A 26,347-nucleotide genomic window follows, 5' to 3' on the forward strand; every position below is an offset into this window, starting at 1 on the left:
TTAATACACTTTATTTGGCTAAAATAATTTTACTTCAGCAACGTTAAAATTATACAGCATACAACGTTTTTGCCAGATTAGCTGCAACTAGACCTATCTCAAAACTTGTATCTGTAACGTATCCCGAAAATTGTCCAGAAGAACCACTCGCTGATGACTGAGCACTCCACTCCAAGAGGGACTGATGGGTAAAAGAACGCGCGCTGTGGTTTATCTTGCTTATGATTGGTCGGTGGTCGTGGAACGCGAGTCATTTGAACAAAGATTTTATTTATTGTGAAGATAGCAAACTTGTTTCTTGCTCATCATACAGTCGGTTATACAGTCTATGTCAATTTCGCCGAAAGGTGACTAGTTTGCAGGTATGTAAACAACAAACAAAAAAGTAAGGAAGATTATGGATGACAAAAGAGGACACTCGTAAGGTTACGAGAAAATGATGATTTGTTTCCTGTTTGTGTTTTTCCGTGAGGTTTCCTCTTCTAAGAAAAGACATCAGGTCTACATAAGATACAGAGCGGTTTATTGCTAACAGCATTTCTTTCAAATGTTTGCTGAGTGTTAAAACACTGACACTCCTTTTGTTAACATTGTGGGTGGAGCATTCTAGGCTTTCTCCCAAAACATTGTGAACTGTTTTTTGTACTCTGACTGAATTCAGTCCAAACACTTCTTCACAATACTACTCAATGTTTAATCTCACTATTACAAAGAAAGGTAATTAATACTGAACGCTATGAGGAATACAGCTGTGTATCACATCAGTTTAATGGTTATATTTTTTAATTTAAGTAAATGAGCTGCAATAACTGAGCTTTCAAAGACAGACATTCAAATGTATCTGTCAACTGTCAGAATACATCCTATTGTCTCAAATTTCCATTGTGCAATTAATGGCAGGTTGCACTGAATCTAAGTTGTGACTAAGTTTCTGTTTTGAGCATGTAGTTTGATATCTATTGTACTTTAGTTTAAAGCATCATGCATTTAGGAATCTTATTAAACTAATATTTACAACAGAAGTACCTGGTGATAGAATACATAGGTGTTGTATGAGGTAGCAACCTATAGACGTCAGGTATGTTTTGTGAAATACCTGTTTCAATGTGCAGATAAGCAGCTGTTTTTCCTCGCTGTATACTACAGTACCAGCATGCCAGTGTTTTGTTCTATGTCTAAAAAATGTGTCCATGTAAAAACAAAAGTTGATGTCACAGTCTACTGTGACATACAACCAGCTGCCTGTCCTCTTTTCTGCAAAAAAAACAAACCAAACAGTTAAATACATAATTGTGTTTAAAAAAATTAAGCTATAAAAATAAAGTGACATTTTTAGCCTGTCGAGCACTTGTGCTGTTCACAGTATAGAGACACAGCCCTAATAAGTCCAGTTTGCTTCCTTCCTTTTCTTCTTATCAAGCTTCACAAGCCCTGCTTCAGCCCCAGAGCCGTCCCCAGCATTGCCCTGACCTTGCAGAGCCCCAGAGAAGCCCGGATACTCAGCCAGGAGCAGGGGCGAGATGTGTGGACATCAGCCCAGTAGTGCAGCATCTCCCTGGGTGGAATGTGGTGGATGGACACCATGGCCTGATAGCAGCAGCGCCCGTATGGCACACCTGGCCCCCCGGAGAAGAGCGGGCAGTGTGAGGGCATCACTCCAGCTGCCCGGGCACACAAACCAACAAACACATCCTCTGGGGGCAGAGGTGTGGATAGAGGTGATGCAGAGGCTGCCAGGGAAATCTTGAGCAGTGCGGAGCGGGACAGAACATAGGCTGTACCACTGCAATAGTCTGGAAACACAGAAGGAGGGTAGGCTCCTGAAGGAAGGTAGTGCTTGCTATCTGGGTCACGGTCCGGGGCCACATGGAGATGCACCCTGCCAAGGTACAAGTCTCCTTGTTCGTAGGGGTTACGACTCCTGTTCAGGAAGTGCAGGAGGGCACTGGGATTAAACAGGACGTCATCATCCACTTTGGCCATGAAGTGGGCTTGAGGGCAGAACCTGCGGGCCCAGCCCAGCAGGGACAGGGTTTTCAGGGTGAGGTTAGAGTAGGTGTCCAGAAAACGCCCCTGAATCAGGTCTCCTCGCTCCCTGGCCTCCTCTATCAGCAGCTTGGCCAGTCCGGGGTCAGAAGCCACCCCCACCATAAAAAGAGTCATGACACGCAGGCCCCTCACCTCCACCTCCCCTCCCCAGGTGTCCCGTATGGCCTGGCGGGCCCTCTGGTTGACAGGAGACGAAGTAACCATGATGATGAGGTAAGGCTTGGCACGCTGGCACACCAACGGGCTGGGCATGAGCAGAAACTCCTCGGGTCTGGTGGGGGGGACGCTCTGGGGGGGGATGATGGCTGCGTGCATCTCCACCACCGTGTTCATGCTCATGGAGGTGACCCATGACTCGATGCAGTCCACAAAAAGCAGAGCCAGAATGGCTAAACTCGCTATTGCCGCGCACAGATAAGGTAAAACACCAAACCTGCTGCCCCTTTTTCCAAACCGGGGTTTACATACCCACAGGCCCCGTCCGACCATGGCCAACCCCCTCTACCGTTAGGCAGCTCTGCGGACCGCTGTAGCTGCTGCAGCTCGCCTCTCACCGGTCCTCCTTTTCTTATCTCCACGATTAAAATCCCCTTTCTGTCATTGCGCGTCCACCTCTCTTGATTTTCTCGTTGCACTGAAGTAAGTGACGCGCAGCAGTGACTGAGAGTGCAAGCTTCAGCCCCGCTGCAGTGAAAGGAGCTGGCACCCTTGTGTTGATGCTGCAGTCAGTCGGTCTTTACTAATGTGTGGTGTATGCAACTGCGCAAATGAAACGATTCGGCAGCACCCCGGAGCTATTTCTGCCCTTATTTTATTTACAACAAAGTAAAACCCCTCTAAGGTTGCTCACCACAAACGGAATGTGTGCTTGATGACTGTATGCCCTTATATGGTCAACCGCGTTCTTTCCTCCTCCCTCTGCTCTTGAGGAGTAATTTAGTTTCTGTTGGACATAATGTAACTGTCTCAACGCCACATCCAAATCAGCAATAGTATTCAAACGGTACTGACCGTCTTTAACCTTTGTAGAAAGTTCATTTGTAGCTATGCATATTTTTGGAACTGTTTTGCGATCACCTAAAAACAATATGATATTATAGTTATACTTTGGATAACGTGTAAGCTGACTGACTTCGTAACACATTATTGTATCTACAATAGCATCAGATTCCAATTAAAGCTGCTAGTAGGTTTATAGTGACGCTTACTACATAAATGGAGGTCTAAAAATAGATAAATTGATTAAAGAAATGATCAATGAACTAAAGCCAATCTCGCATCGTAAATGTACATATTATATGAAGGAAAATTATACAATTTTAACCCGAGTAAAACATACATTTTATCATAAGGATTACATTCATAACGATCATTAGGTATATTTCTAAATCTCTGTGCCCGTGCTCCGCTTGTTCCCCTGCACACCTGGTGGTGCAGGGCGACATCTGGCGGTCATTCAGAGGTCCTTTTTTTCAGAGGTTGGCGATGATCACGTAAATGCATTTAAATGGGTCACGCAAAAACGTGAAATCATAGACGTAGAAAAATTAGGTAGGCCTATTTTTATCAGGCCATATTTTACAAAACTTAAAATGTAGGGGAACGTATAGCAAACAAAGCTGCAATACCTTGTTTTTTCAAATACAAATGATGTTACAGATCACAAATGGTTGTTTTTTTACGTGGTTGGAGACTTTCATCAGTAAAAAAGCATAATTAAGAATAAAAAAAGCTGATTTTTGTGACTAGATGAGTTATTTATATTTATTAAAAACATATTTTGCCTTGTACAATTATTTGAGTCTGTTTAATTGAAATGTACTTCTTTTCCGTCATAATAACTACTAATCACAATATTTTCCCTATTTTCCTCAAACGTGTATTGTTCTTGAAGGCTTAAAGTTTCCACATCACACAGTCAGTTGCATTTTTTAAAAACAAGATTACATTTGATTGGTATTTATATGGCTGAATAAAAGCATTAACTATATTTGCAACGTTTTTATTTTTGATACTTTATTTGTGTGTTTGTTATACTATTTTATGACGCACATTTTAAAGGTTAAGTCTACTGTTAATTGCTTAAATAGTAACTCTTTAAAACAGCCCTGTAACAACAACCATCTGACGATAAGTTATTGAAAACTGTTTTCATTATTATTATAGATAGCTATACACATAATTATTTTAATGTCAAAATCACCCATAAAGTCAGATTTGAAGCCATGACAACAAATTCATTATTTAAGTTCCCGGGGTCTTGACAAAATAAATCAATTACTTTTAAAGAATAGGACAAATGATTTAGACATATGTTTTTTGATTTTATTGAAAACAGCAGACAAGGAATACGTAACAGAAAAGGAAAAAAAACTTGAGTCTGCCTCTTATACGTCTGATAGTAGCCTGCACTTTATTGTATTATATTAATTTTACAACACACAAGAAAAAGTCAGTCAGACATGATGACGTCAGTCCAGTCTGGCTCGCGCCAAGGGTGGGGGGGAGTTGGAGGCGCGCGGGGACGCGAGGGAGGAAGGCGAAGGAAAAAAAAACAACCTCAACCATCATCAACGCTGGCGGTGTGGGGTCACGAACTATGACCTTTAACAGAAGAAAACCAAAACAAATATTTTATAAAATATCAAAGAGCCCGAAATCTGCGAGCAGCGAACCCTGCAGGTAAGTCTCAGTGACGGATTGAAAACCCTAGAAAGCTGTCTGAGATACCGGAATATAAAAGAGCGCAGCTAATCTCAGCTAGCTTGTCAGCTAGCCGCTGCGGAGCTCCCTTCCTGCCCGACTCTGACAGCTCGGGATCCGGGCAGGGAGCGTGGAGCGCAGGGCGGAGTCTGGCTACGCTGACATGCTTATCATTTAACTAAGTATAGATATGTGACAATGCCCTCGACTTATCCTGGATCGATCCCTGCATGATACAATTACATATCCAGAAGATAGGAGTGCAAACCGGTGCTCGTGTTCAGTTTGCTAGTGACTGCTAACAGGAGAGCTGCTGCAGATGAATTCGACCCTTTTACCTTTGCCATCTCAGGGACATACGTGTGTTATTAAGACTAATACTTTATTTAACAAAACTGTATTTTTAAACATGTACTACAAGCAAAAAACATCCGTCTGCTGTACTGTCTGGAAATAAAAGTATTGTAATATATTTATCACAAGGATGCGCCTCCAGTGTTATTGGCTGACTGCCAGTTTGTCCATTTTGTTCTGTTGTGATGCGTTTGAGGACGGAGGAGCTGATGGGCTCTCTGTTCGACCAATCAGTGAACAACGTAGAGCAGCTGGCATCCTCCCTTTGGTCAGTGAACATAACATGGAGCAACTGCAGGCTCTTTATCCATCAATGTACTGCAGTCAATTAGACAGATAGACAGATGGATAGATAGATGGATAGATACTCTATTTATTCCAATATTGGGAAATTATTTTTGTTCCAGCAGCAGTCTCAAGCGTTACATAAGTGAACATTTTAAAAAATACAATCAGAAACAAATATAATAAAAATAATTAGCGGCATGTAATTATAGTAAGAACAAGTATTGGAAAGTGTTTATAAGGAGATCATGAAAAAAATAGATATTTTCATATATAAAGTATGTCAGCAAAAGCATTAACAATTAAAGTAATGAAAAATAATCAAACGGATAATCTGTAAAAAATAAAAGAATGCATTTTTTCAACAAATAGAAAAATCATATGATCAAATATCAAATTATCATTTTAGTTTTGTACCCTAAAAAACTATCCCATGGCAAGCAAAACATTTGACAAAAGTTCAAACACATTGATTTCAGATTATCTAGTTTTGGCATAATGTTTTTTTTGCGGTGAAACCTTTTTTCTCTGTCAGCTTATCTTTCTGAGACTGTGGTCAGAATGAAGGCGCATGTAAAAGGACACGGCAGGTTTTCTACCTAACAATGCAACCAGAGACAGCAACAAACACAGGGGTATTGAAGGTACTGTATGTTCATATAAAAGGTGGAATATTTTTATGTAGGAACATCAGTTGTCCCCCTTTGTTACAGCGCCATATTGCGCCATGCGAGTTTCCAGCAGACTGTAGTGTAATCTGGTTATCAACGGTCTCTCAAATCTCACGTCTAGGTCGCACTCAGAGGTCATTGACTCATCTTGCACATCACTGCAGTCGAGCAAAGGCTGGACTTTTCTGACAAAATATCTACCTGAGGTGTCTGCACAGGGAAAATATGCAAGTAGGGGAGATGTTTAAGAACATCTATTACCTAATGTTAATGATGATATGTAGCAGTATACAGGTGTTATAATTATTTTGTACATTTTGATCTCTTTTTTATCCTAAATACATAATTTTATGTGTGAACGTATGATTTCATTCATCACTGATTATTCTTCTTTACTCATAAAATGTAGAGACGTGTTTTTTGCCCATTATGCCATTCCAAAGATGAGTTATTCTTGTCACTGATAAAAAGCTACGTTACAAGAGCTTGACAGACGTCATACTTTGGATTGTGATTTTTTTGTGGTGGATTTTTTGCGTCATCTTTCCAAACAGACTTCCCTGATGACTACATCATCATGACGACCAACCTGAATCTGCTCTCTCAGTAGAAAGTGGACTCTGAGCACGAGGCAGAGGTGAGAAGGAGATTTTAATCATGAGTGGTTTGCTGACAGTCGGAGGGCTTTTAAAAGTTAAAACTACTTTGGGGCTTCTTTCTTTTTCTGTGTGGTTGGTAGATGTTACTGTTATTTAGTTGCCATAGGGACATTTCTGTAGACAGTCAGACTTGTATTCATATAAAAGTGTACGATTTAAAATGTGTATGCTCTAAACGGACTCAAGTACAAATATATTTGTTGCAGACTTTTAGATTATATGTGTTGAAGCATGTTGAAATGTGTTTTAAATTGTAGGTTGCATCCTCTCCTTCAGACTCAGTGATGGATGAGTCTCCACAGCGCTTTCAGGTCATCTCCGCTGAAGCTGCCACAGCGCCACAGCGAATTCAGGTAACTCTCAAAATCTTCCGGAGCTGTGACACTGCTGCTACCTGTTGAAGAGTTCTGCTTTAGCAGCAACGACAAACAAGTAGATGTTGCAACATGTGACTCATCTCTCCCACCTTCAATGTCACCCTGCTCTTTTATTTTTTACTTCAACCCCATTGGACCATGTCTATTTCCACCTCTCTCTCTTTCTGTCTCCCTCTTACATCTCTTAACACCCTCAGATAGTAACTGACCAGCAGACAGGTCAGAAGATCCAGATAGTGACAGCGATGAAGCCGTCCGCTGCTCCCAAACAGCAGTTCATTCTGACAACAGCTGACAGCTCAGGGGCTGGCAAGGTTATCCTGGCCTCTCCAGACAGCCACAACACCAAGCAGCTCATCTTCACCGCTGCCGACAGCCTGATGCCAGGAAGGATACAGGTACCGTTCCCTCCCTGAGTCTGCATTCATACACTGAGGGGATATGCAATCAGTGCTGCAAACTGAATCTCGTCTTACTTAGAAACCCACTTTCCAATTTCTTTTTCTGTGATTTTGTTTAGGCTTTAAGACGTTTTAGTTTCTTTTACTCTCTGTTTTTTATTATGTGTTTTGTTTATTGGCTTTGAGATTGTTATGTCTTCTGTTTGTGTTTAGGATTTGTTCTGTTTTATTAAAAAGAATAACTGTTTTTTTATAAATATATATAAATGTTCTTGTCAGGTACACAAATACCCACACACAAGACACCAAAAATAAAGTTTCGGAGGTCAAATGTTTATTACAAAATCACTGTCAGTTTGATTGCTCTGTCTTAAACTAAATATTCTGCCTTCTCTCCCAAGCTTTGCACTTATTTGTCATGCTTTTCAGAGAACCATGATTATGACTTTGTGTTAAGGTGAAACACAAGATTAATGGCCTGTGTTTGACTTTGCTCTTCAGATCGTCACCGATCCAGTGTCAATGGAGCGGTTGTTAGGGCAGTCAGGGGACCTGAACCGACCACAGCCAGTGGAATACTGTGTGGTGTGTGGAGACAAGGCTTCAGGTACTGAGGCTAGAGGCCGGTGCATTACCTTGTGAGGATAAGGTCATGTGTCCTGAGGCTAAACCTGAATGTGTGTTTGCTGCATATTGTCTGCAATCCCAGGTGGCACCTCAGCCACAGTGGCTCACACACTCTGACGGTTTCTTTCTGTGATCAGGCCGTCACTACGGAGCAGTCAGTTGTGAGGGATGTAAAGGCTTCTTCAAGCGGAGCGTGAGGAAGAGCCTGACCTACAGCTGCCGCAGTAAACAGGACTGCGTCATCAACAAACACCACCGCAACCGCTGCCAGTTCTGTCGGTTGAGGAAATGCCTTGATATGGGGATGAAGACTGACTGTGAGTGTGAATCCAAATCCAAGACACTATAAAAAACACTCAGGAACAAATCAGCTATCATCAGGGTGTCTGCAGGTCAGGAAAATAACAACAAAAAACATTCAGTTCACTTACTCACACAAAGTCTGGATGGGGCTGTACTGCTTCTATCGAGGTTTTGGGTTGAAGCATTGAAACGTTTTTGAATGTCTTCCTTCTTATTATGCAACAACTAAATCCATCATTTGTTGTATGAAACAGTGTACTGCCCTTTGAATTGCATTGTGTTCAGAAATCAGAAATACTTTATTTATCCCAAATTGGGATTTTTCTTTTCGTTAACGTAGCAAATCGAAATAAAAATAAGAAATATACAGATGGTAAATAGTGCAATGCAATGGAATATTAAATGAAAATATAATATAAATGTACAATGTAAAGCGTAAGTGTAAAGTGTGCATTTTATGTCCAGTTAACAGAGAGGCTATGGAGCAGTGAGTTGTCTGCAGGCCAGAGGGTGTTGAAAGGTGCTATATAAATAAACTTGCCATTCTGGATTCGCTTGTGCCATTGCTTCCTGGGTCATTGCACGATTTACACTAATCTGAGCTTACCGATAGCAAAAGCTGGTGTAGTAAAAAGGTTGTTTTAGGATGGCTCAAGGCCAACATCTATGAATTTTATATTTTTGTTGGATAGGAGCATGCACATTTTTCAAAGATTACATCCATCTTTTTGATCTGGAACGGTGTTAACATATTGGGTTGAAACAGACTGAATAGGCGTGCAAAAATAAAAACTTAAACTTTCTCTTTTGGTTTATCCTCAGCTGTCCAGAGTGAGAGAAAGCCGATCGACGTGGTGCCCAGAGAGAAGCATGCAAACTGTGCTGCCTCCACCCAGAAGATTTACATTCGCAAGGACTTAAACAGTCCTCTCATCACCACACCAACCTTTATCTCCGACACAGAGACGGATGGCTCGAGGTCAGTGGGAATCAGTCCTTTTAAAGAAACTCTGTTATTCTATCAATCATCCTGTAATGTTGTGTGAACTGGATTCTGATGATGCTCTGTGTCTCCTGCAGATCCAGCCTGCTGGACCAGGGCATGCTGGTGAACATCCAGCAGCCGCTCATCCAGAGTGATGGTACTCTGCACCTGGCTAATGACTCAAAGGTACAGCTGCGGCAGCACTTACTCTAGTGATATATATATATCAAATGTAATATAAAGTATATCTACCTGTCTGTTCTGCTGCTGCCTACTTCCTTCTGCTAATATAAATATTATCCCTCACTGTGGAGATGTTGTAAGGTTGTATTGCTTGTGACGCTGTTATGTTTGGTTCTTTGTATAATGGGGGTCTACAAAATAAGGCTTTTGAGCTTTAAAACCTGTTTTTATTTATCTTGTACTACGTGTTACCTCACACTGCACGTTTCCATCTGCCTTTCTTGCCAAAACATTCATATTCAATGTTCACACTGAATGTAAGCATGAAAACCAAGTGCAGTTTGTTCATTGACAGTTCAAATAAAGTTTATTCAAACAACATTACTGTGTCCTTAATGTTGACAGTAGGAGAGAAAGGAAACATTACTTAAATGTTACTCTGAACAGAAAGTAGGAAGGAGAAAAGAAAAATGAGGAGCCACAGTGGTTCAGATTTTGGTGCTGATTTTTTAAATCTAAATCAATACCTCAGTTTTAAGCACAACATGTGAAACACTACTCCAGTACCATTTAACCATCTCACTTCAGATCATTTGTATGCTTTGATCCAGGGTAGGACCCCTTATTTGTATAGTGGATCCTTGTTCAGCTGACCTATTTGATGGAAATGATTCTACATGGTTTCATTTGTCTTCAGATGGATCCTGCGCTAGGAGACTTGGGGACACTAGCCAATGTGGTGACATCATTGGCCAACCTGAGCGACTCACTAAGAGAGAATCTGAACAATGGGGATACTTCAGACAGCCAACATGAGGAAGAGTCTGCCAGTGAGATAACACGGTCAGTCAGTTTGTTGTGAAAGGTGAAAGCTTGTGGCCTCTTTGGAAGCACAATATCTAAATTTGAATATGTTTGTCTACAGAGGCAAAAAAAATTACGAGAGAAAGTTCTATTACTGTAGCAGAGAGTCTTGTCAGATGCGTACATTTCAAGGTGTGTGTTTGTTGTGCACAGTGCCTTCGACACCCTGGCCAAAGTTTTCAACCCCCCTGAGGCAGGCGCTGGACTGGGTCTGGAAGATAAGCGGCAGTGTGTCAGTGGAACAACCATCCAGCTGATTGGTCGAGACCAGGAGACCCCTATCATTGAGGTGGAAGGACCCCTGCTCACAGACAGTCATGTCGGCTTTAGGGTGGGTGGAGTCAACTAACTCAATGTCCCAAATAACACATCTGATATTAATTACTATTCATCATTTAAGTTCAATAATTTAAAAGAAAAAACGGTTTATTTACTTACAATCTTGAATTGTGTATAAGCTTAAGCCGTAGTCTGAATATTATGTTTCGTTAACTTCTTTAGATATGTTTGTGTTTTATATTTTCCTCTCTTATGATCTTTTCCTCTTTGTACAGCTGACTATGCCCAGCCCCATTCCTGAGTATCTGAATGTACACTACATCTGTGAGTCAGCATCCAGACTCCTCTTCCTCTCCATGCACTGGGCACGCTCCATCCCTGCCTTCTCAGCTCTTGGGTAATGCAATTGAGACAGGAAGACTTAAATTATACAGTTATTCTCCTTTCAGGAATGCAATTAATTGTTATTTTATTTTACCAGGAGTATGGCAATTTAATTTTAGACCAAGGCAACAACATAACAAAATAACCATAAAAGGATCATATGCAGAGTTCAGTAACTCAACAAGAGTTTTCACTGATCAAATAATTTGGTTTTTAAAATATTCAATGCTGAGAAAAAATATTGAGTACAGGGTGAATCCGTGTAGCTCACCCAATGATGAGGGTGCAAAATGTTGAAAAGCACATTCGCTAAAGACAATGCCCGTTTGAGAATTGTTCCAAAGGTTGCATTATTGTCTGTCTTCCCACTTGTCTCTGTCTTTCTCAGTCAGGAAGCAAACACCAGTCTGGTGCGGGCCTGCTGGAACGAGTTGTTCACTCTGGGTCTTGCTCAGTGCGCTCACGAGATGAACCTGTCTACCATCCTCGCCGCCATCATCAACCACCTTCAGAGCAGCATCCAGGATGGTATGGACCACAGACCTCGCCATCATTTCTCAGTAGGACACACACACGCATTTATTAAGGGGTCAAGAAATGGGATTTTATTTATAGTATCAGTTGTTTTCATAATAAGGTAGACCTGAGATGTAGAAGAACTTCTTGGGAGTAGTGCACCGTTTTCTCCTTGCTTCATTACATTGTTAAACATTGGAGGCATTGTGTATTAGAATGTGATGGAGAAGAATGGGTTATTAAAGGCAACTGCATGTTAAAGGCCCCCTAGTATACAGCTTTTCAGGTTTATTTAGGTAATTTGGGATACTACTAGTATATGTTTACATGCTGTAATGTAAACTTTTGCTGCCTGCCTGCATATAGCTCTATTCAGCCTCTTTCAGAATTTGATGAACTCCTAAGCCCCGCCCTCCCAAAAAAGCCCAGTCTGATGGGACAGACAGTGCCCTGTCAATCACTGTGCAATCAAGCCCAACTGCCACGCCGATATTTACAGATTTTAACGAAACATGACAAATTCTATCTTAAGTCAACAGCGAATTACAGTCTTTGCTAATGATTTGTATTTTTGGGCTGATGGGACCTGCCAGGCAAGATGAATCTGAAAGTAAATCATGAAGCCTTCTATATAAAACATTTTCCTTTTTCCAGAAAAGCTTTCGGGGGAGAGGGTGAAGCAGGTGATGGAGCACATATGGAAGTTCCAGGAGTTTTGTAACAGCATGACGAAGCTGGAGACCGACAGCTACGAATACGCGTACCTGAAAGCTATAGTGCTGTTCAGCCCTGGTGAGTGTCTGCTTATCTCAAAATGATGGGTATCATTCAAATCAAACGTTTTTCATTAAAGAGGGAGAGAACAAAGGACTTGCATTTTGAAAAACATGTTGTTCTGTTTGATCTTCAGATCACCCAGGTGTGGACAGCAGCGGGCAGATTGAGAAGTTCCAGGAGAAAGCCTTGATGGAGCTGCAGGACTACGTGCAGAAAACCTACCCAGAGGAAACCTATAGGTACATTCCTACTTCCTGTCCATCCTGAAAGGAGGTTGAGACTCACTTGTATAGAGGATTTAGTGTCTGTCTGGCTAACTGACATACATTTTGCTCTTGAAGATTTCAGCACCATAAACACATTTGAGAAAAAGAATCTAGATGAGTTTGCCTGTTTCCCAGGTTGACCCGTATCCTGACTCGTCTCCCAGCCCTGCGCCTCATGAACTCGGGCATCACAGAGGAGCTCTTCTTCACCGGCTTGATAGGTAACGTCTCCATTGACAGCATCATTCCATACATCCTCAAGATGGAGACGGCTGAGTATAACAGCCAGGACTCTGACCCTACAGAATGACAGCCCATCGCTCCAACACACAGAACTTTTAGGATCCACTTCAGGTACTCTTCTTTTTCTCTCGTGGGGTTGAACCCCAGTCTAAAATCCTGCAGCAGCCCCTTGTTTTGTATCGATGCATGGTGCATAGTCATTCAGGAATCCTCGGTAGACTAACAAAACCAGGATGACACTAGGAATGTTTTCTGGAGCTGACGCAGTGTGGTACTCCTTTAATGTCTTCATAGCACTTCGATCTAATGACACATGAACCTTAACTTCTGACCTAAGCCTTGCATATTGTTTTTGTCTTATCTAAGCCTTACCATGCTCTCATGTTGATCACATACGTAACTTACCATTCGCATGCAGATAACAGACACGCTCTATCGATAAGCTGAAACAGAAGTCCTGCTCTTGTGGAAGTGGAATCTCAAAAATGTAAAAGTCTAAAGCAGGGTCGGCCAACCCGCGGCTCTTTGCCCAGTCTCATGCGGCTCCTCAGTTCATATCAAATTTTAATTGTGTGTGTTTTTTTTGCGCATATGTATCCAAGTTCACAAAGGGTTAACAACACACAAGTTCCAGGCCGATCGTTACACAGAGTTTTCGACACAGAAGTGCTTTAGCCAATCAGAATGCAGATCCTGCAGTACCGGAGGCGAGCTTTACTGCACTCGCGATGTGTCAGTGGAGAGAAATTTGTTTCTGAACGGCGAAAATAAAACTTAGATAAAACCATAATAACTCAATATAAAGTTGTCAAATCAAAATGGTAACACTTAGGTGGACCTCAGCCCACCTAAGTTGTTTTAAATCCCACCCAAATGAACATTTTGAAATTGAAAATAAAAATATATGTATTTTATTTTTTATTTCTCATATTAGTGTTGAGAGTTGTGCCCCCTCCCCTTACCAAGACCACACAGTTGTATTAGATCTAGCATCTTAATTTTGCTCTCAAAGTGCACCAGATGCATGCAATTCACCCAGACCCCCCTAGAGGATGTGAAGTCCACCCAACCGAAACTTCAAAACCGAGCTATGCCCCTGACACAGAAAGGGTGAGAGCAAAAGAGAGAGGGCAAGAGAGAAGTGGGGGGACATACATCCAGCATGTGTGTATGATGTGGCTCTTTGCAGTAACACAGTCAAGTAATTGGCTCTTGGTCTCTGACTGGTTGGCCACCCCTGGTCTAAAGACTAAAGTAGTTTTGAGCAAAAACCTTAAAAGTGTACTTTGAGATATAAGTGTTTTTTTATGTTGGTATTTGGTAACATTGGTGTAGTAAAAGTAATATATAAATGACTGTATTGTTGAATTGAGAATTCAGCCTTTTACTAATATAAAGTATGACTTTTGTGAATGTCATACAATGAGGATTTGAAACACGCTTTGTAATAATTTGACCTTTTTTAAATTTTGAAACTGACTACAATGCCTCAAAGGTGTAATACATCAATGAAAATCTCTTTAAATACATTTAAATAAACGTCCATCAGGTATGAAACTAAGTCAAACCTCAATGGATTCATTTTTATAGTTCTGTATTTATATGAACTGGCTTCAACAGCATTTACCTACCACTCAGTGCATTACAACATGACCAATGTCTGATTTAAATTCAGTCAGATTGGTCGAATTAGCAAGTTTTACTGACCTTTTTTCTTGTTTTTTACTGAAAGACTTATCAGAGATGTTAAGCTTAGAGAAGGTTTTTTGTTTAAGAACACTAGTTGATGTATTATCATCAATATGTTGCTTTAACCAATCACCTCATCACTTTCCCTTTACGACAATCAATAACATGGTCCTTCTCTCTGTCCCTTCAGTGTCATGGCACTTCTTCTCAATCTGCGTTTTTATGTGTATTTATCATTGGCAGTCATTTCTTTTAAGGAATGATAATATCTTAAAGATTTTTGAGTTCAGAAATGTTTATTTTTGTGTAGCGATGCTACTGTTTTTGTACTTGTGTCTTGCATTTGTTCTTTGCTTTGTGCACTTCAATCAGCTTGTGTGACATTCCACTGTGTTCATGCTGACTAACACTTTGTGTTTGATATGTTTTTTTAAAAGTTTAATTTGTTGTAAACAAATGTGCTTATTGAATACTAAGTGTACTTAAAGTACTTTTGGGCAGGTTTCCCTGAAAAAAAAACAACAAAAGAAAAAACACAAGATTTTTGGGAACCCATTCTTGAGTACGTTTTGGTATTTTAAAGACCTGCATTTTCCTTAAGGACATTCTTTCACTCACCCAATCTTTAACGGTTCAGAATCCACAGCAACATGAATGATAACAGGAATGTAAAGAGGTCAAAAAGGATTTTGTTTTGAAAGTACATGTCAATTGTTATATTTGGGGTTTAAAACCCATACAGACTGTTTGTAAAGGCACTGTTGTGAAATGACCTTTGTACGTGTAGTTTCATTAAAATGAGTGCATGTTGTTTGTAAGCCAGGTTTTATAATCTTGTCGCTGTCTGCCCTCATAAGGAGCATTGTTACACATTTTATATTGCATTGCAGTGCATGAAGAAGTTGCTTAAGTGCATTTTATTAAATGCTTTATGAAAAATATATATTTAAATGTTGTGGCTTTAAAATATTAACCATAAGCAGCTCTTACATTACAGGATATTACATCAGATTTTTTATTCTTGAGCTTCGTGGCTTGAGCATCCTATGTTAAAATTTTATACAATGTTAATGTTCTTGGTTTTTTATGCTTATGTGAAATGCATTTCTTCAAACATTGAGATTTAGAAACAACATAAATGTTTTGCTCAAGTTTGTCACAACCCCACATTTCTACCTCACACCAATGAAGATGTAGAACATGCATAATCAACTGAGCTCCTGAATCAGCATTCCAGTCTCTGAGGCTGGCTTCTCTGAAGCCACATGCTATAAAAGAAATAAATAATTCATTATGAAATATGACACGACTAAGTCTATTATTGCTGAAAACCCAAGTCTGATGCTTGCCTTTAACTGGATATTACAGAGTTTTCTCTCATTGAACTAAAGCCTTTGTAACATGGACAATATCACACCGCAAAAACACAACTCAAACTATCCATGACAAAATCCAGCTGTCAGTAAATGCGTAAAGGATGTTGATCTCGTGTTCAGCTGCTCTCTGAAAAACTCAAACCTTTACTCATTCAAAGACATAACAATATTCTTGGCAACAGTTTATTCATTAAATGTGATGTCCTGTGTAGGTTTTTTTCAAGAAATATTCTATTACAAGTAAAACTTTCAAAAGGTTACTTGAGTCAAAGTAAAAATGTATTGGCATCCAAAACCTAAAGTACAAAAAATAAACTGTTCATTTTCCAGAATATTAATTTCAGGAAAATGTTTGTTTTTAGTGACTTGATACTTTAAGTACAGAAGAGTGTTGTCAGCAGTGGTAGGTAATGTATCATGGTTTATGTTTTGATTATATTTTGTACTATTAATATAAAATCCAGAAAACCGTAAAGCTAGAATTCATTAAACATTTATCTGATTGTTGGGTTTACACATTGTGACATTGGAGTCAGTGAGAAACATCTTTCAAAGCGGCAACTAACACCATTTTAAAAATGTTTTTAGAAATTAATTTCTATTATACATATTTTTTTTAATATTCAATTAAAACTATTAAAGTACTTTAATAAAGTAACTACTTAAAGTGAGGTTGTAAAATAACCGGAGGCCTTACAGGGTTTTAACATGTAGTTTATTTTCTTAAATATTTGTATATATAATTCAGTATTTAATTTTATTATGAACTCCGTTTTCCAAAGAGCTTTGATGATTCCCTTCCCCGTTAATTAAAAAAAACACGTAAAACCAACGTGACGACGACGTCATCAATAGGCGCCTGTCCGTGTGCTTTGCTTGTGCGACGCAGGCACAGACTTTTTTTTGCATGGTATTTTGTGTATAAAACAAAGAGCTTAAAATGCCTATGAAAGGAAGGTTTCCGATCAGGAGGACTCTGGAATACCTCCAGAAGGGAGAGATCGTATTTAAAAACAGAGTGAAGATCATGACTGTGAATTACAACACACACGGAGAGCTGAGCGAAGGAGCAAGGTCAGAGACAACAGATCACTTCACTGTAAAACACACACACTCACAGCTGACAAACTGCAGATATGTCTCGTCCTATCAGTTAAAAACAGACTGCTTGCATATTTCTGTGCATTTCAGTTCCTCATGATGATATTTATTGAAACACACATGTATTAGCGACCGTATTATAAAAGTGGTATGCAATGATCCTTAAATGTGATTTCTGTGACGATGGGTCTGTAATGACATATTACATTTTCTATAATTGTGCGCTAAATATTTGCTTTGAGTAGACAATTGTCGGTCCATAAAATGTCGGGAACTATCAGCTAAATTTGATTTAGTGGATTTTATCATCAGATAAAGTGTTCGACCTATTTATCAACATACTGTAGTAATACATGACTCAAATTAAACAAACCTCTTGAAACAAAACCAGGCACACCAGACTTGAATATGGTGCTTGCATGATATTGATTCTGATTAATGGGGACTTTTTATTTTCATTTTCTTAGACAGAATAACTCAATTAAGTCAAACTTTGGAAATTTGACTGTGCATTTATTGTGTCCTTTCACTTGCCTTAAAAGAAGACCTTATTTTCTCTAAAATGTATTTTGAAAGTCAGGCTGTTGCATTTTTAAAATTGTGAATTTCTCCCTCTTTTGCAGAAAATTTGTGTTCTTCAATATTCCTCAGATTCAGTACAAAAACCAGTGGGTGCAAATAATGATGTTCAAAAATATGACCCCGTCGCCGTTCTTGAAGTTCTACCTGGGTGTGTAGCCTTACACTGTTTGACCCGTAATCGACTAATATCATCAGTATCTGTCATTACTATTATGTATTCTGCCAAGCTTGGGTTAATGTCCTTTCTCTCTTTTGCAGACGATGGAGAGCAAGTGCTGGTGGACGTTGAAGGAAAGGACCACAAACATATTTCCGACCATGTCAGGAAGATTTTGGGCAAAACAGAGTGAGATATTCAGATTCTTTGTTTAAGTTTGGGCTGTGTTTCAATAAACCGGCATGTCTATTAATGCTTGTGATTATGGTAATTCAATATTAAGATACGATTGATTCAAGGATTGTGAATAATGTCGAAACCGTTTCTCCAGTTCACCCGACACTATAAAATATATGATGAAACTGGATCACTTCACTATAATTGTAGGACTCATCACAACAAAACACATAAACTGTAATTGTATTTATATAATGGTCAAGATTCAAAGGTCTACTACTGTCATTTCATATGCACAACTACTGTATTGTTGAATGAATGCAAAGTTTGGGTCACAGGATCTCCAACAGTGCAATTTCAAGACGTAAAATAAAAACAACAATAAAAATAGTGCAAGCTCAGGCATTGAGTAGTCCTATGGCCTGCTGGATAAAGCTGTCTCTGAGTCTGGTGGTTTTAGTCCTGATGCTGCGGTACCGCCTGCCAGACGCCATATAACGGCAAATCATGACAGAAGTTATGTAATGATTTTTTTTTTAATTAGACCTCTCTCAATGTTGATCTGTCATCCTGATGGATGATATAAGATCACTACCTGAAAAGAACTATGAATGTACAGTACCGATATTTTTGGGTTGTCTAGGGGTTGGATTAATTTGACTAATTAAGTTGGCTGTGTTTAATTTCAGAGTCCCAGTAAGTCATGCCGGCTAAACAAAATTAGGCTACCATTATTTCTATTTACCTCTGTGCTTCTCCTACAATGACATCTCAATATGAATAAGGACTTTGAATAAGGACGCTTTACTTCGGTTGCTGGATAATCTCTCAATATACTCCCCCCCCCCCCCCTTTCTGTTTACAGAGAAGTGTTACAAGCTGAGGCACAGGCCAAGATGCAAGAATCAAACCCGGCAAACTTTGGTCCCAGGAAGTACTGTCTGCGGGAGTGTATCTGTGAGGTGGACGGCCAGGTGCCTTGTCCCAGCACCACCGCTCTGCCCAAAGAGATGACGGGCAAATATCGCACCAAGATGGCAGCATCACAGGAGTGATAGGCCGAAGAGAGCTGAGTGCTGTAGATTAAATGGACAATTTTATGGTTTTGTGATGTATGATTTTGTACGATTACATAAAAGGACTCCTGCATTGCATACTTTGCTGTAAATATGAGTAATTAAAAGGAGTCCCACTATGCTGTGCATTGTGCGAACGTTACTGGACGGAGACCCTGGAGTCCACCATGAGCACCAGGAACCTTCCAACACATGATAAAAACTGGTTGAAGTTTGGATCACTTGACACCTGTTTACATGTGATGTCTCCTGGTTGAAGAATCCACACATCCACATGCAATTTACATCTAACCAAAGTAATGCAATGTTAAAATAAAAAACATTTGCCTACATTGCTGTTGTTGTTGTTGCACTGTTTGAACATTAGGGGAATCCAAATCCTGAGAAAGCGTAACCAAATTTATGACAAGAACGAAGAACCTTTTACAGAGAAAGGTTTTTTTATTGGTGCTGAGATGGGATTTTCAAAGTTAATAAATTGATGTCAGTGTGTTTTTGAAATGTTTTACCAAATTAGCTAAACTGCTAATATACCATGAAGAAGCTCCTGGAGTTATTCACTGTCACAAAACATTTACAGTGTCACATGATTCACTTTACATCTTCTGTGGACAGCACAGATAAGCAGTGTTTAGCGAACGTCACAAAACGTAAGTCTGAAGATAAGCGTGGACATTCTGACTGACAGGAAAGACAAGTTAATGTTAGCACGTAGCAGCACTGAGTCATAATACTTGCTGGCATTCATGTAGTGTTAATTTATCTTACAAACAAACACATGTCTAATGTTGCAGCTGAGCATTAAGTAAATCTTTACAAATTCTGATTACTATCTGTAAGCTATAATTCCAGTGAAATCCAGCGCTTAATTTGTAGTCTTGATGTAGGCTATGATGTGCTTCTGAGATCGTGTTCAGTTGGTTGATGGCGAGTGCTGTTTGGATGAACTCTTAATGGACTTGATAAACAGATAACATGCTTCACACACAGATCTCGGCATTACAGGAGCTATGTGTTTAGAGATTTCACCAGAATGTATAAAACAAATTGAGCAATACGAGAAACTGGGCCCATTGGCTCTTCAGAAAGACCAGCATCAACAGCACTGACACAGACATACTGCTCAGTTGGATCAGAAGTGGCACTGTCAGCATTAACATCGCAACTTTTAGTGGTCGTACAGTAAAACATTGTAGTTGTTCTGCTTATTTGGCTCAATGTGGTGTTTCAGATGCTTGGAAAAACATTACCCTTTCATACCGAGACCAACATGACAGACTAGATGCACAAGATCCAACACTTACGTCCATGCAAACAGAAACAGGTTAACATGTTTTAGCAACTTTCACAGGAACGGAAATGAATAGCTGCTATAAAAAATACATATTCAACATAGACTGTGTATTGCAGATGTAGATGTGTCTGTTATTTAAAGCATGATTAGGGATTAAAAGCTCTTCCCTCTGATAATGTCATCATAGTCAGTGGGACATTTACATAACAGGATCAGCAATAATGGCCCGATTCTGTGAAATGTGCCTTTAATTTCCCTTATAAAGTGGCTTTGCACCAACAATTGTGACTGAATAGATCATTTAAGTCTGGGATTAAATGTGAATATATAACATTGCATTGAATCATCAGTTTCCTGCAAACAATAGGCTGCCCCACTGCTGTGGTATAAGTCTAATTTCAAATGCGTCTAATTATTATCAGATGGTTGTTTGGTGGTAATTGTGGTAATGTTGCTCATGGCCCAGTTAGAACATTAAAGCATGGTGTGCTAATGGTTCAATCACGAGCCAAATATAAACTAATGTGGGAATAGATGGTACTTTGATCAATGAAATTAAAGGGCAACTCCACTGATTTTACACGTCAAAGTCTGTTTGACTGGAATACAGGAAGAACTTTCGCAGAATTGAAAAGAAAGTTGTTCCTCCACAGATGTTGAAACATGCATTAATCACTTCATGGCTTCCGTTTGTTCCCTTGGCCACAGTTACATTTTGACTTTGTTCGTAACTTGCGCCGTCTGACTGTCCCATTAAAAAAAATGTAAGTAGCATTCTTCTGTCTTCCATTGTTCATGTTGTCCCTGATACTGCAGGGTTAATATCTTCAGTACATGCCTGTACACATGGATGTTTAGTTGCAGTGCTTAAAAACTGTGCATGCTGGGATAGGCTCCAGCCCCCTGTGACCCTGTACAGGATAAGTGGTTTAGAAAGATGTTGGAAATTAAGGAAGTCAAACCAGACTAGGACGCTCTAGTACACATTTCAATTTGTGACTAATCTTTTTGTGGTTCAGCAGACCTCCCCCAAATTAAACTCAGTGGGTTCATTAGTCATGTAAAGTGAGCTAGCCTTGCAGGACTTGGTAAGTAGCAGGTGGGTAATCTTAGGGGTTTTGTGTGGACGGTATCAGTGCTTCTTTTTTTTTTGTTCTGTAAGGGTGTGCTGTAGCTCTCTGAGGTTTTCAGACAGGAGCTCCACTTCATCGAGACGCCCGCTGAGCTTGGCATCAAAAATGTAGGCCCTGATGTTGTCAATCTGCTGCAGCAGCAACTCTTCCTCTATCATGTCCACGTCGGGCAAAACCTCATCATCTTCCCTTTCAAAGGGGTTGTTGGGGACTCCTGGAGAACTCCCGGACGCCTCCAGGAAAGGGTTGCCTGTGTCTGTAGTGCCGTCCTCCTCAAAGGGGTTGCCTGATGCGGACTCGGCTGGTTGAGCTTCCTCCTCCACCTCTTCGTCTTCATCAAACGGGTTGTATTCTTTCTTCCCGTTGCTCACCCCTTTGTGTTCTCTCTTTATGTCCTCAAAGAAGGGGTTGGATGAATCCTCCTCAGTGGGGGTAGACTCTTCTTCATCGAAAGGGTTAAGTGGGGTGTTGTTCTGCCCTTCACCACCAGGCGGTGTTACATGCCCCCCTAAGCTCCTTAACCGGGGAGGTGACTCCTCCTGGCTTGTGACAGCAGGGAAAGCTCTTACAGAGGATGGACTCTCAGCTTTCGGAGTCAGGTCCTCTGCTTCAGGGTCTTCCTCCCCTTGGAAGCCGGCTGGCGTGCTGATATCCAGAGACCTCTCCCAAGTGAAGGACGGTTGGTTGGAGCCCACAGTTGGGCCCCAGTGCTCCCGCCCATCCCTTTCCCGCGCTTCCAGGCGATCAAGCTCCCCCTGCTGCAAGCTCTCCTCCTTGGCCATCTTCTGGGAAAGTGCGATGGCCAGGCTGGTCTGCTGCTGGTCGTACTCATCCTGCAGCTGACGCAGGTTATCCTCCAACATGGCTACCTCGTCTGTTCTATTGGCCTTGCGTGCCTGACGAATGAATGACTGTATGTTTTGAATCTGCTGCAGGAGGGGGTCCTCCAGCTCAATATTGTCGGAGTCTGCAGAGGGCAACCATCCGCCAGCTTTGGTCATGCGTGGAGCTCTAGGTGCTTGCGGCTGCTCTCCGTTGGTACTTGGAGCTGGACGGTTTTTCTCAGACTCCTGCCTCTTCTTCAGGGTCTCCTGGGTGACCTGTTGAGCAGGGAAATATGGGGTAAAACATTTGTTATGAATGAAGATGAAGACTAAGTGGTAAGAGAACACAATCTCACCAGTCTTTCTTGTTGGAGTCTCTTCTCTTGTTCCTGTTTCCTCTTTTCTTTCAGCTCTTCATATTTAGCCTTAGTGGGCAAAGACATGAGACCCAACAGCTTCTCCTAAAAGAAGGAGGACAAGAAGAAGGGGACCATTTAGGGAAAGGAGGGATCAAATTGGAAAGACATATGTAGCAGGAGTACTGTAATTGTGGAGTGATTCATGGGGAACCCCAGTATAGCCCCACTTGGGGATGTTGCCTGAATATTACCTGAACAAATAGTGTTGCTGTGTAGCGGATCATCTTCTGCAGCTGAAGGGACTTTGGACGCGGTGGTGGATCATCTTTTGCTCCTAGTGTTAAAATCTTCTTACTGAGAAGAAAACAAAGAACTCCATATTCAACAACATGGGAGAAAACTTTTGTTCAGTTTTGTTATTTGATTGATTGATAGCTACCTCAGGGCATCGATTAGCTCGTAGTATTTCTGTACTTCCAGTCTCAGTCCACCAGCAGTGTCAAGATTATATGTAGTTTCTCCGGCACTGTGAAAGCATACAGCCATGACAGTAAGCAAGTAGTCTCCAGTATCAAAGATTATTTCTCATCTGCTTACTAAATTATTATGTTTGTGTTTATTTAATTGGGCGTACTTGAGCGACTCTGCCATTCTAATGTATTCTGGAGCCTTTTCATCCACTTTCTCCATGCACATCCTCAGTCTCTGACAGGAAGACAAATAGAAGACAAGTGAACAACAGGAAACCCCAAAAGCCAAACACTGAATGACAGGAAGGATACAGCAGTGTAAACTCAGGAGAGCTTGAAAGAAAACACAAACCTCTGGGAACAGGAAAACAGACGTATTGTAAAAACTGTAGTGTTCTTATTTCCACTACAATATTGTTTGATGTGTCAAACCTCATAAAGTTTCACAATATCCGGCATGTGGTCCCTCTCTTCCAACTTCTGCTGTCTCTTCAGCAGCGTGTCCATGCAGTGGTGACAGCAGCGGATCTTCTCGTCGTCCTTCTCCTCCAGCATGGAGGTGACGCTGCTCAGGCTGCTGATGCTGCCTCTCCTGGAGCCCATCCCAGTGCCGCCCCCTCCTGCTGGGGGGGACTGGGAATGAATGGGGCTTCCAGGTACACACAGGGCACCTCGTATCCCACTGATCAGCTTTTCTGTGCACAGATAAAAGGTGAACTTGTCACAGCATGGAGACACACATGGCAAACCTTGAATTGAACTGTTGATATTTGGCAGAAATATGTTCATACGTACGAGCCATAGGCAAAGGGATGAAGTCCATGCACTTCCTGCACATGATGGACCCACAGAGACGACAGTGGTGCCGCCTGTTCCGGATGTTGAACTTGTTTCCACAGTCAGGACAGAACGGGACATCTGAGTCATTCACCCATGACACCACCGACTTCTCAATGGCTATAAAGTAGGATGAGCACTCATTCATTTATTATATTACATCATTTATATCAACACACTCGTAGGATTCAGAGTTTTAATAAAAACATGTGGACAAACCTCTAATTTTGGCGACATCAGAGTTCATCCTGTCAAACGATGTCAACTGAAACAACATCATTTTATTGTAAAAGAGTTTACACAGTAATGCCCATATGAGTGTAATATTCACAACCACAGGAAAAGATTCATGGTGTGAATGATTTGTGATGCTTTTGTAAACATACTTTTTCCAGTCTTATGATGAGCTTGTTGACCTCAATGACGTAATGATCTATCCTGGCTGCCCGGTGTTTTTTAAAGAAGTCAAGGTGACTTCTGGTCGCTCCTACAAAACAAAGAGAAAGGAAACTATAAGAGTTCATCATGTGGTTACAGCTTTAAGGTGTGAAAAAAAGGAACATTTAAAAAGGTGGAGTGGGGATTTATTTCCACCCAGTTTTATATTCTCACCCAGTTCCTGAGGCTCCCACATGTAGGGGTCCACTCCTCCATAGTAAAAGGACTCATAACTGCCTGTATCTGGTCTGTCATCTCCATCCCGTTTCAACAGCTTGTCTTTGGCTTTCTTTGCCTTCTGAACCAAACCTGTGCACAAATAAAATCATTTCACTGTTACACCCAATATCCACAAAAACATCCACTTATAATTTGTTTTAATTTCAACCAAATAGCTGCATGCAAATCAGAGAGCTAATCCCCTTTCATGCCCCTGTTTCCAACTGAGGTCCTTCCTCTCTAGATTTCACAATTTTCCGCTTTAATCTACTGTCCCTCCCTGCAGCAGAATATGTTGCCAATTCATCCTGGCAACAAATTTCCCCCAGTCAAACACTGCAGTGCCTTTTTATCAAATTCAAACCATACCATATACTGCTTTTTAGTAAGGCAATGCTGCTTTTTTGCTAAACTATTCAGCACTAAGTTATTTTTGTTTCTTAAGACCCTGTTTTGTAAAACATGATAAGCCTCAAATGGCTTTGTGGCTGTGAGCAGAATCCTCAATAACAATCAATAGGACTCACTTTTGAGCTGTCCCCTCACATTGCCGTCATCCCCAGAGTGCTCCTCTTCAAAGTGGGCTTGGAGTTGGTAGAATGACTGAAGGTCCTTCAGGCAAAGTGGGCAGAGAAAGCCCTCCTTCACTTCACCTGTTCCTTCAAAGGGTTGTGGATAACTGGAGGCCATGACAGCGGCAGGATGTGGTTAGGGAAAAAAGATGCAAGGTGGGAGATTCTTGCTTCGGTCCACATTTCACGGGGTGTTCAATCCACCCCATAATGACTCCATCATGCCAGACAAAAATCGTGGGACCCTGTGAATGGGGCAAAGCACATCGAGGCTATAAGTATTTAATCAAAATGATGTACTGAAGATGCTCAAAGATCTAACAGATTAGAAAACAACCCGTCCTGGTGCTCTACAGAAAACTGTGCTAACAAGCTAACGTTACTGTTTTATAAGTTGCAAAAATCTTACACATCACACATTTGACAACTATAACAGTGACTTAACGTTACAGATGTTCGACTCAAATGCATGTAACGCTTTATTAGTAATGTTAACGTTAAGTTAATATAATAATATACCTAACCCACCCATTGAAAGGCTAGCCTAGCTAACTAAACAATAAGTAACGTTATTTGCTTTTCTGACAGCAAGCGAGCCCTATTTTATCCAGCATGTGCTATTTCCATATTAACCTAATAAAGACTAAAGGTGTAGCCTGTAGTTTAATATGTTTGTAACAACGTTACACTGATCACCGATTGTAACGTTAGCTACAAAATGCTAACAGCATCTGTCGCTTTCTTTAGCCATCTTTTCTCTGATCTCATTGTTCATCACACGGACATAAATAAATGACAATTTAGCAAAAACAAAAACGCGAAAAATATTTCTATCACGGTGGATTAGTTGTACTTACAAATGAATCCAATAAGTGTGTGTTTGACAGTTTCTCTGTGACAGCTCGACAACACCAGCTGCAGCAGCAGCAGCAGCCCTGTCTGGTCATGTGATTAGCATTCAGTGGGTAAGGCAAGCGAAGAGGGACAAACCGGACAATAGACACGAAACTGTGTATTTACATAACGCAGGTTCAAGGACAGTCTTTAATTCAAACAAGAAGTGCTGGGGAAGTTACTTCAAAAAATATGGATTTGCAAACTTCCAATAACTTCACAC

The 26,347-nt window shown here is 40.7% G+C and overlaps 4 protein-coding genes across 8 annotated transcripts; 2 read left to right on the forward strand and 2 right to left on the reverse strand.

The window, feature by feature from the left end:
- Positions 1 to 253: 253 nt before the first annotated feature.
- b3galt4 (UDP-Gal:betaGlcNAc beta 1,3-galactosyltransferase, polypeptide 4) lies at positions 254 to 2,891 on the reverse strand. Its single transcript, XM_063889411.1, has one exon. It carries the CDS (start codon positions 2,536 to 2,538, stop codon positions 1,423 to 1,425), a length of 1,116 nt encoding a protein of 371 aa, XP_063745481.1. The 5' UTR covers positions 2,539 to 2,891; the 3' UTR covers positions 254 to 1,422.
- A 1,685-nt stretch (positions 2,892 to 4,576) lies between these two features.
- nr2c2 (nuclear receptor subfamily 2, group C, member 2) lies at positions 4,577 to 15,919 on the forward strand. 5 transcript variants are annotated; one of them, XM_063892996.1, is made up of 15 exons: positions 4,577 to 4,731; positions 6,617 to 6,699; positions 6,979 to 7,074; positions 7,296 to 7,496; positions 8,001 to 8,106; positions 8,264 to 8,443; positions 9,252 to 9,408; positions 9,510 to 9,600; positions 10,295 to 10,440; positions 10,615 to 10,792; positions 11,016 to 11,137; positions 11,513 to 11,652; positions 12,295 to 12,432; positions 12,551 to 12,656; positions 12,819 to 15,919. In XM_063892996.1, exons 3-15 carry the CDS (start codon positions 7,006 to 7,008, stop codon positions 12,991 to 12,993), a joined length of 1,809 nt encoding a protein of 602 aa, XP_063749066.1. In that variant the 5' UTR covers positions 4,577 to 4,731; positions 6,617 to 6,699; positions 6,979 to 7,005; the 3' UTR covers positions 12,994 to 15,919. The 5 variants fall into 5 exon arrangements, with proteins under 5 accessions (XP_063749066.1, XP_063749099.1, XP_063749080.1 ...); XM_063893029.1 differs by having other exon boundaries at positions 6,998 to 7,074; XM_063893010.1 differs by having other exon boundaries at positions 4,594 to 6,035.
- A 907-nt stretch (positions 15,920 to 16,826) lies between these two features.
- On the forward strand, positions 16,827 to 19,416 carry mrps25 (mitochondrial ribosomal protein S25). The gene is made up of 4 exons (XM_063882630.1): positions 16,827 to 17,065; positions 17,716 to 17,822; positions 17,933 to 18,020; positions 18,874 to 19,416. The coding sequence occupies exons 1-4, from the start codon at positions 16,932 to 16,934 to the stop codon at positions 19,061 to 19,063; spliced, it is 519 nt and encodes a 172-aa protein (XP_063738700.1). The 5' UTR covers positions 16,827 to 16,931; the 3' UTR covers positions 19,064 to 19,416.
- An 89-nt stretch (positions 19,417 to 19,505) lies between these two features.
- Positions 19,506 to 26,187, reverse strand: LOC134863866 (rabenosyn-5). The gene is made up of 12 exons (XM_063882618.1): positions 26,088 to 26,187; positions 25,186 to 25,475; positions 24,614 to 24,748; positions 24,388 to 24,488; positions 24,221 to 24,266; positions 23,960 to 24,121; positions 23,597 to 23,859; positions 23,329 to 23,399; positions 23,134 to 23,220; positions 22,946 to 23,048; positions 22,692 to 22,796; positions 19,506 to 22,611 (listed from the first exon to the last, which is right to left on the reverse strand). Exons 2-12 carry the CDS (start codon positions 25,346 to 25,348, stop codon positions 21,511 to 21,513), a joined length of 2,337 nt encoding a protein of 778 aa, XP_063738688.1. The 5' UTR covers positions 25,349 to 25,475; positions 26,088 to 26,187; the 3' UTR covers positions 19,506 to 21,510.
- Positions 26,188 to 26,347: the final 160 nt, after the last annotated feature.

Source organism: Eleginops maclovinus, chromosome 1 (assembly GCF_036324505.1).
Source record: "Eleginops maclovinus isolate JMC-PN-2008 ecotype Puerto Natales chromosome 1, JC_Emac_rtc_rv5, whole genome shotgun sequence".
Classification (NCBI taxonomy): Eukaryota; Metazoa; Chordata; class Actinopteri; order Perciformes; family Eleginopidae; genus Eleginops; species Eleginops maclovinus.

Coding starts and splice junctions, on each gene's coding strand:
- LOC134863866 (XM_063882618.1), bottom strand. CDS start 25,348: ATGGCCTCCAGTTATCCACAACCCTTTGAAGGAACAGGTGAAGTGAAG. Junction 23,221..23,328: donor AGAATGGCAGAGTCGCTCAA/GTACGCCCAATT, acceptor ATGCTTTCACAG/TGCCGGAGAAACTACATATA. Junction 22,797..22,945: donor CAGCAACACTATTTGTTCAG/GTAATATTCAGG, acceptor TCCTTCTTTTAG/GAGAAGCTGTTGGGTCTCAT.
- mrps25 (XM_063882630.1), top strand. CDS start 16,932: ATGCCTATGAAAGGAAGGTTTCCGATCAGGAGGACTCTGGAATACCTC. Junction 17,823..17,932: donor GTTCTTGAAGTTCTACCTGG/GTGTGTAGCCTT, acceptor TCTCTTTTGCAG/ACGATGGAGAGCAAGTGCTG. Junction 18,021..18,873: donor AAGATTTTGGGCAAAACAGA/GTGAGATATTCA, acceptor TTCTGTTTACAG/AGAAGTGTTACAAGCTGAGG.
- nr2c2 (XM_063892996.1), top strand. CDS start 7,006: ATGGATGAGTCTCCACAGCGCTTTCAGGTCATCTCCGCTGAAGCTGCC. Junction 9,601..10,294: donor ACCTGGCTAATGACTCAAAG/GTACAGCTGCGG, acceptor ATTTGTCTTCAG/ATGGATCCTGCGCTAGGAGA. Junction 10,793..11,015: donor ACAGTCATGTCGGCTTTAGG/GTGGGTGGAGTC, acceptor CTCTTTGTACAG/CTGACTATGCCCAGCCCCAT.
- b3galt4 (XM_063889411.1), bottom strand. CDS start 2,538: ATGGTCGGACGGGGCCTGTGGGTATGTAAACCCCGGTTTGGAAAAAGG.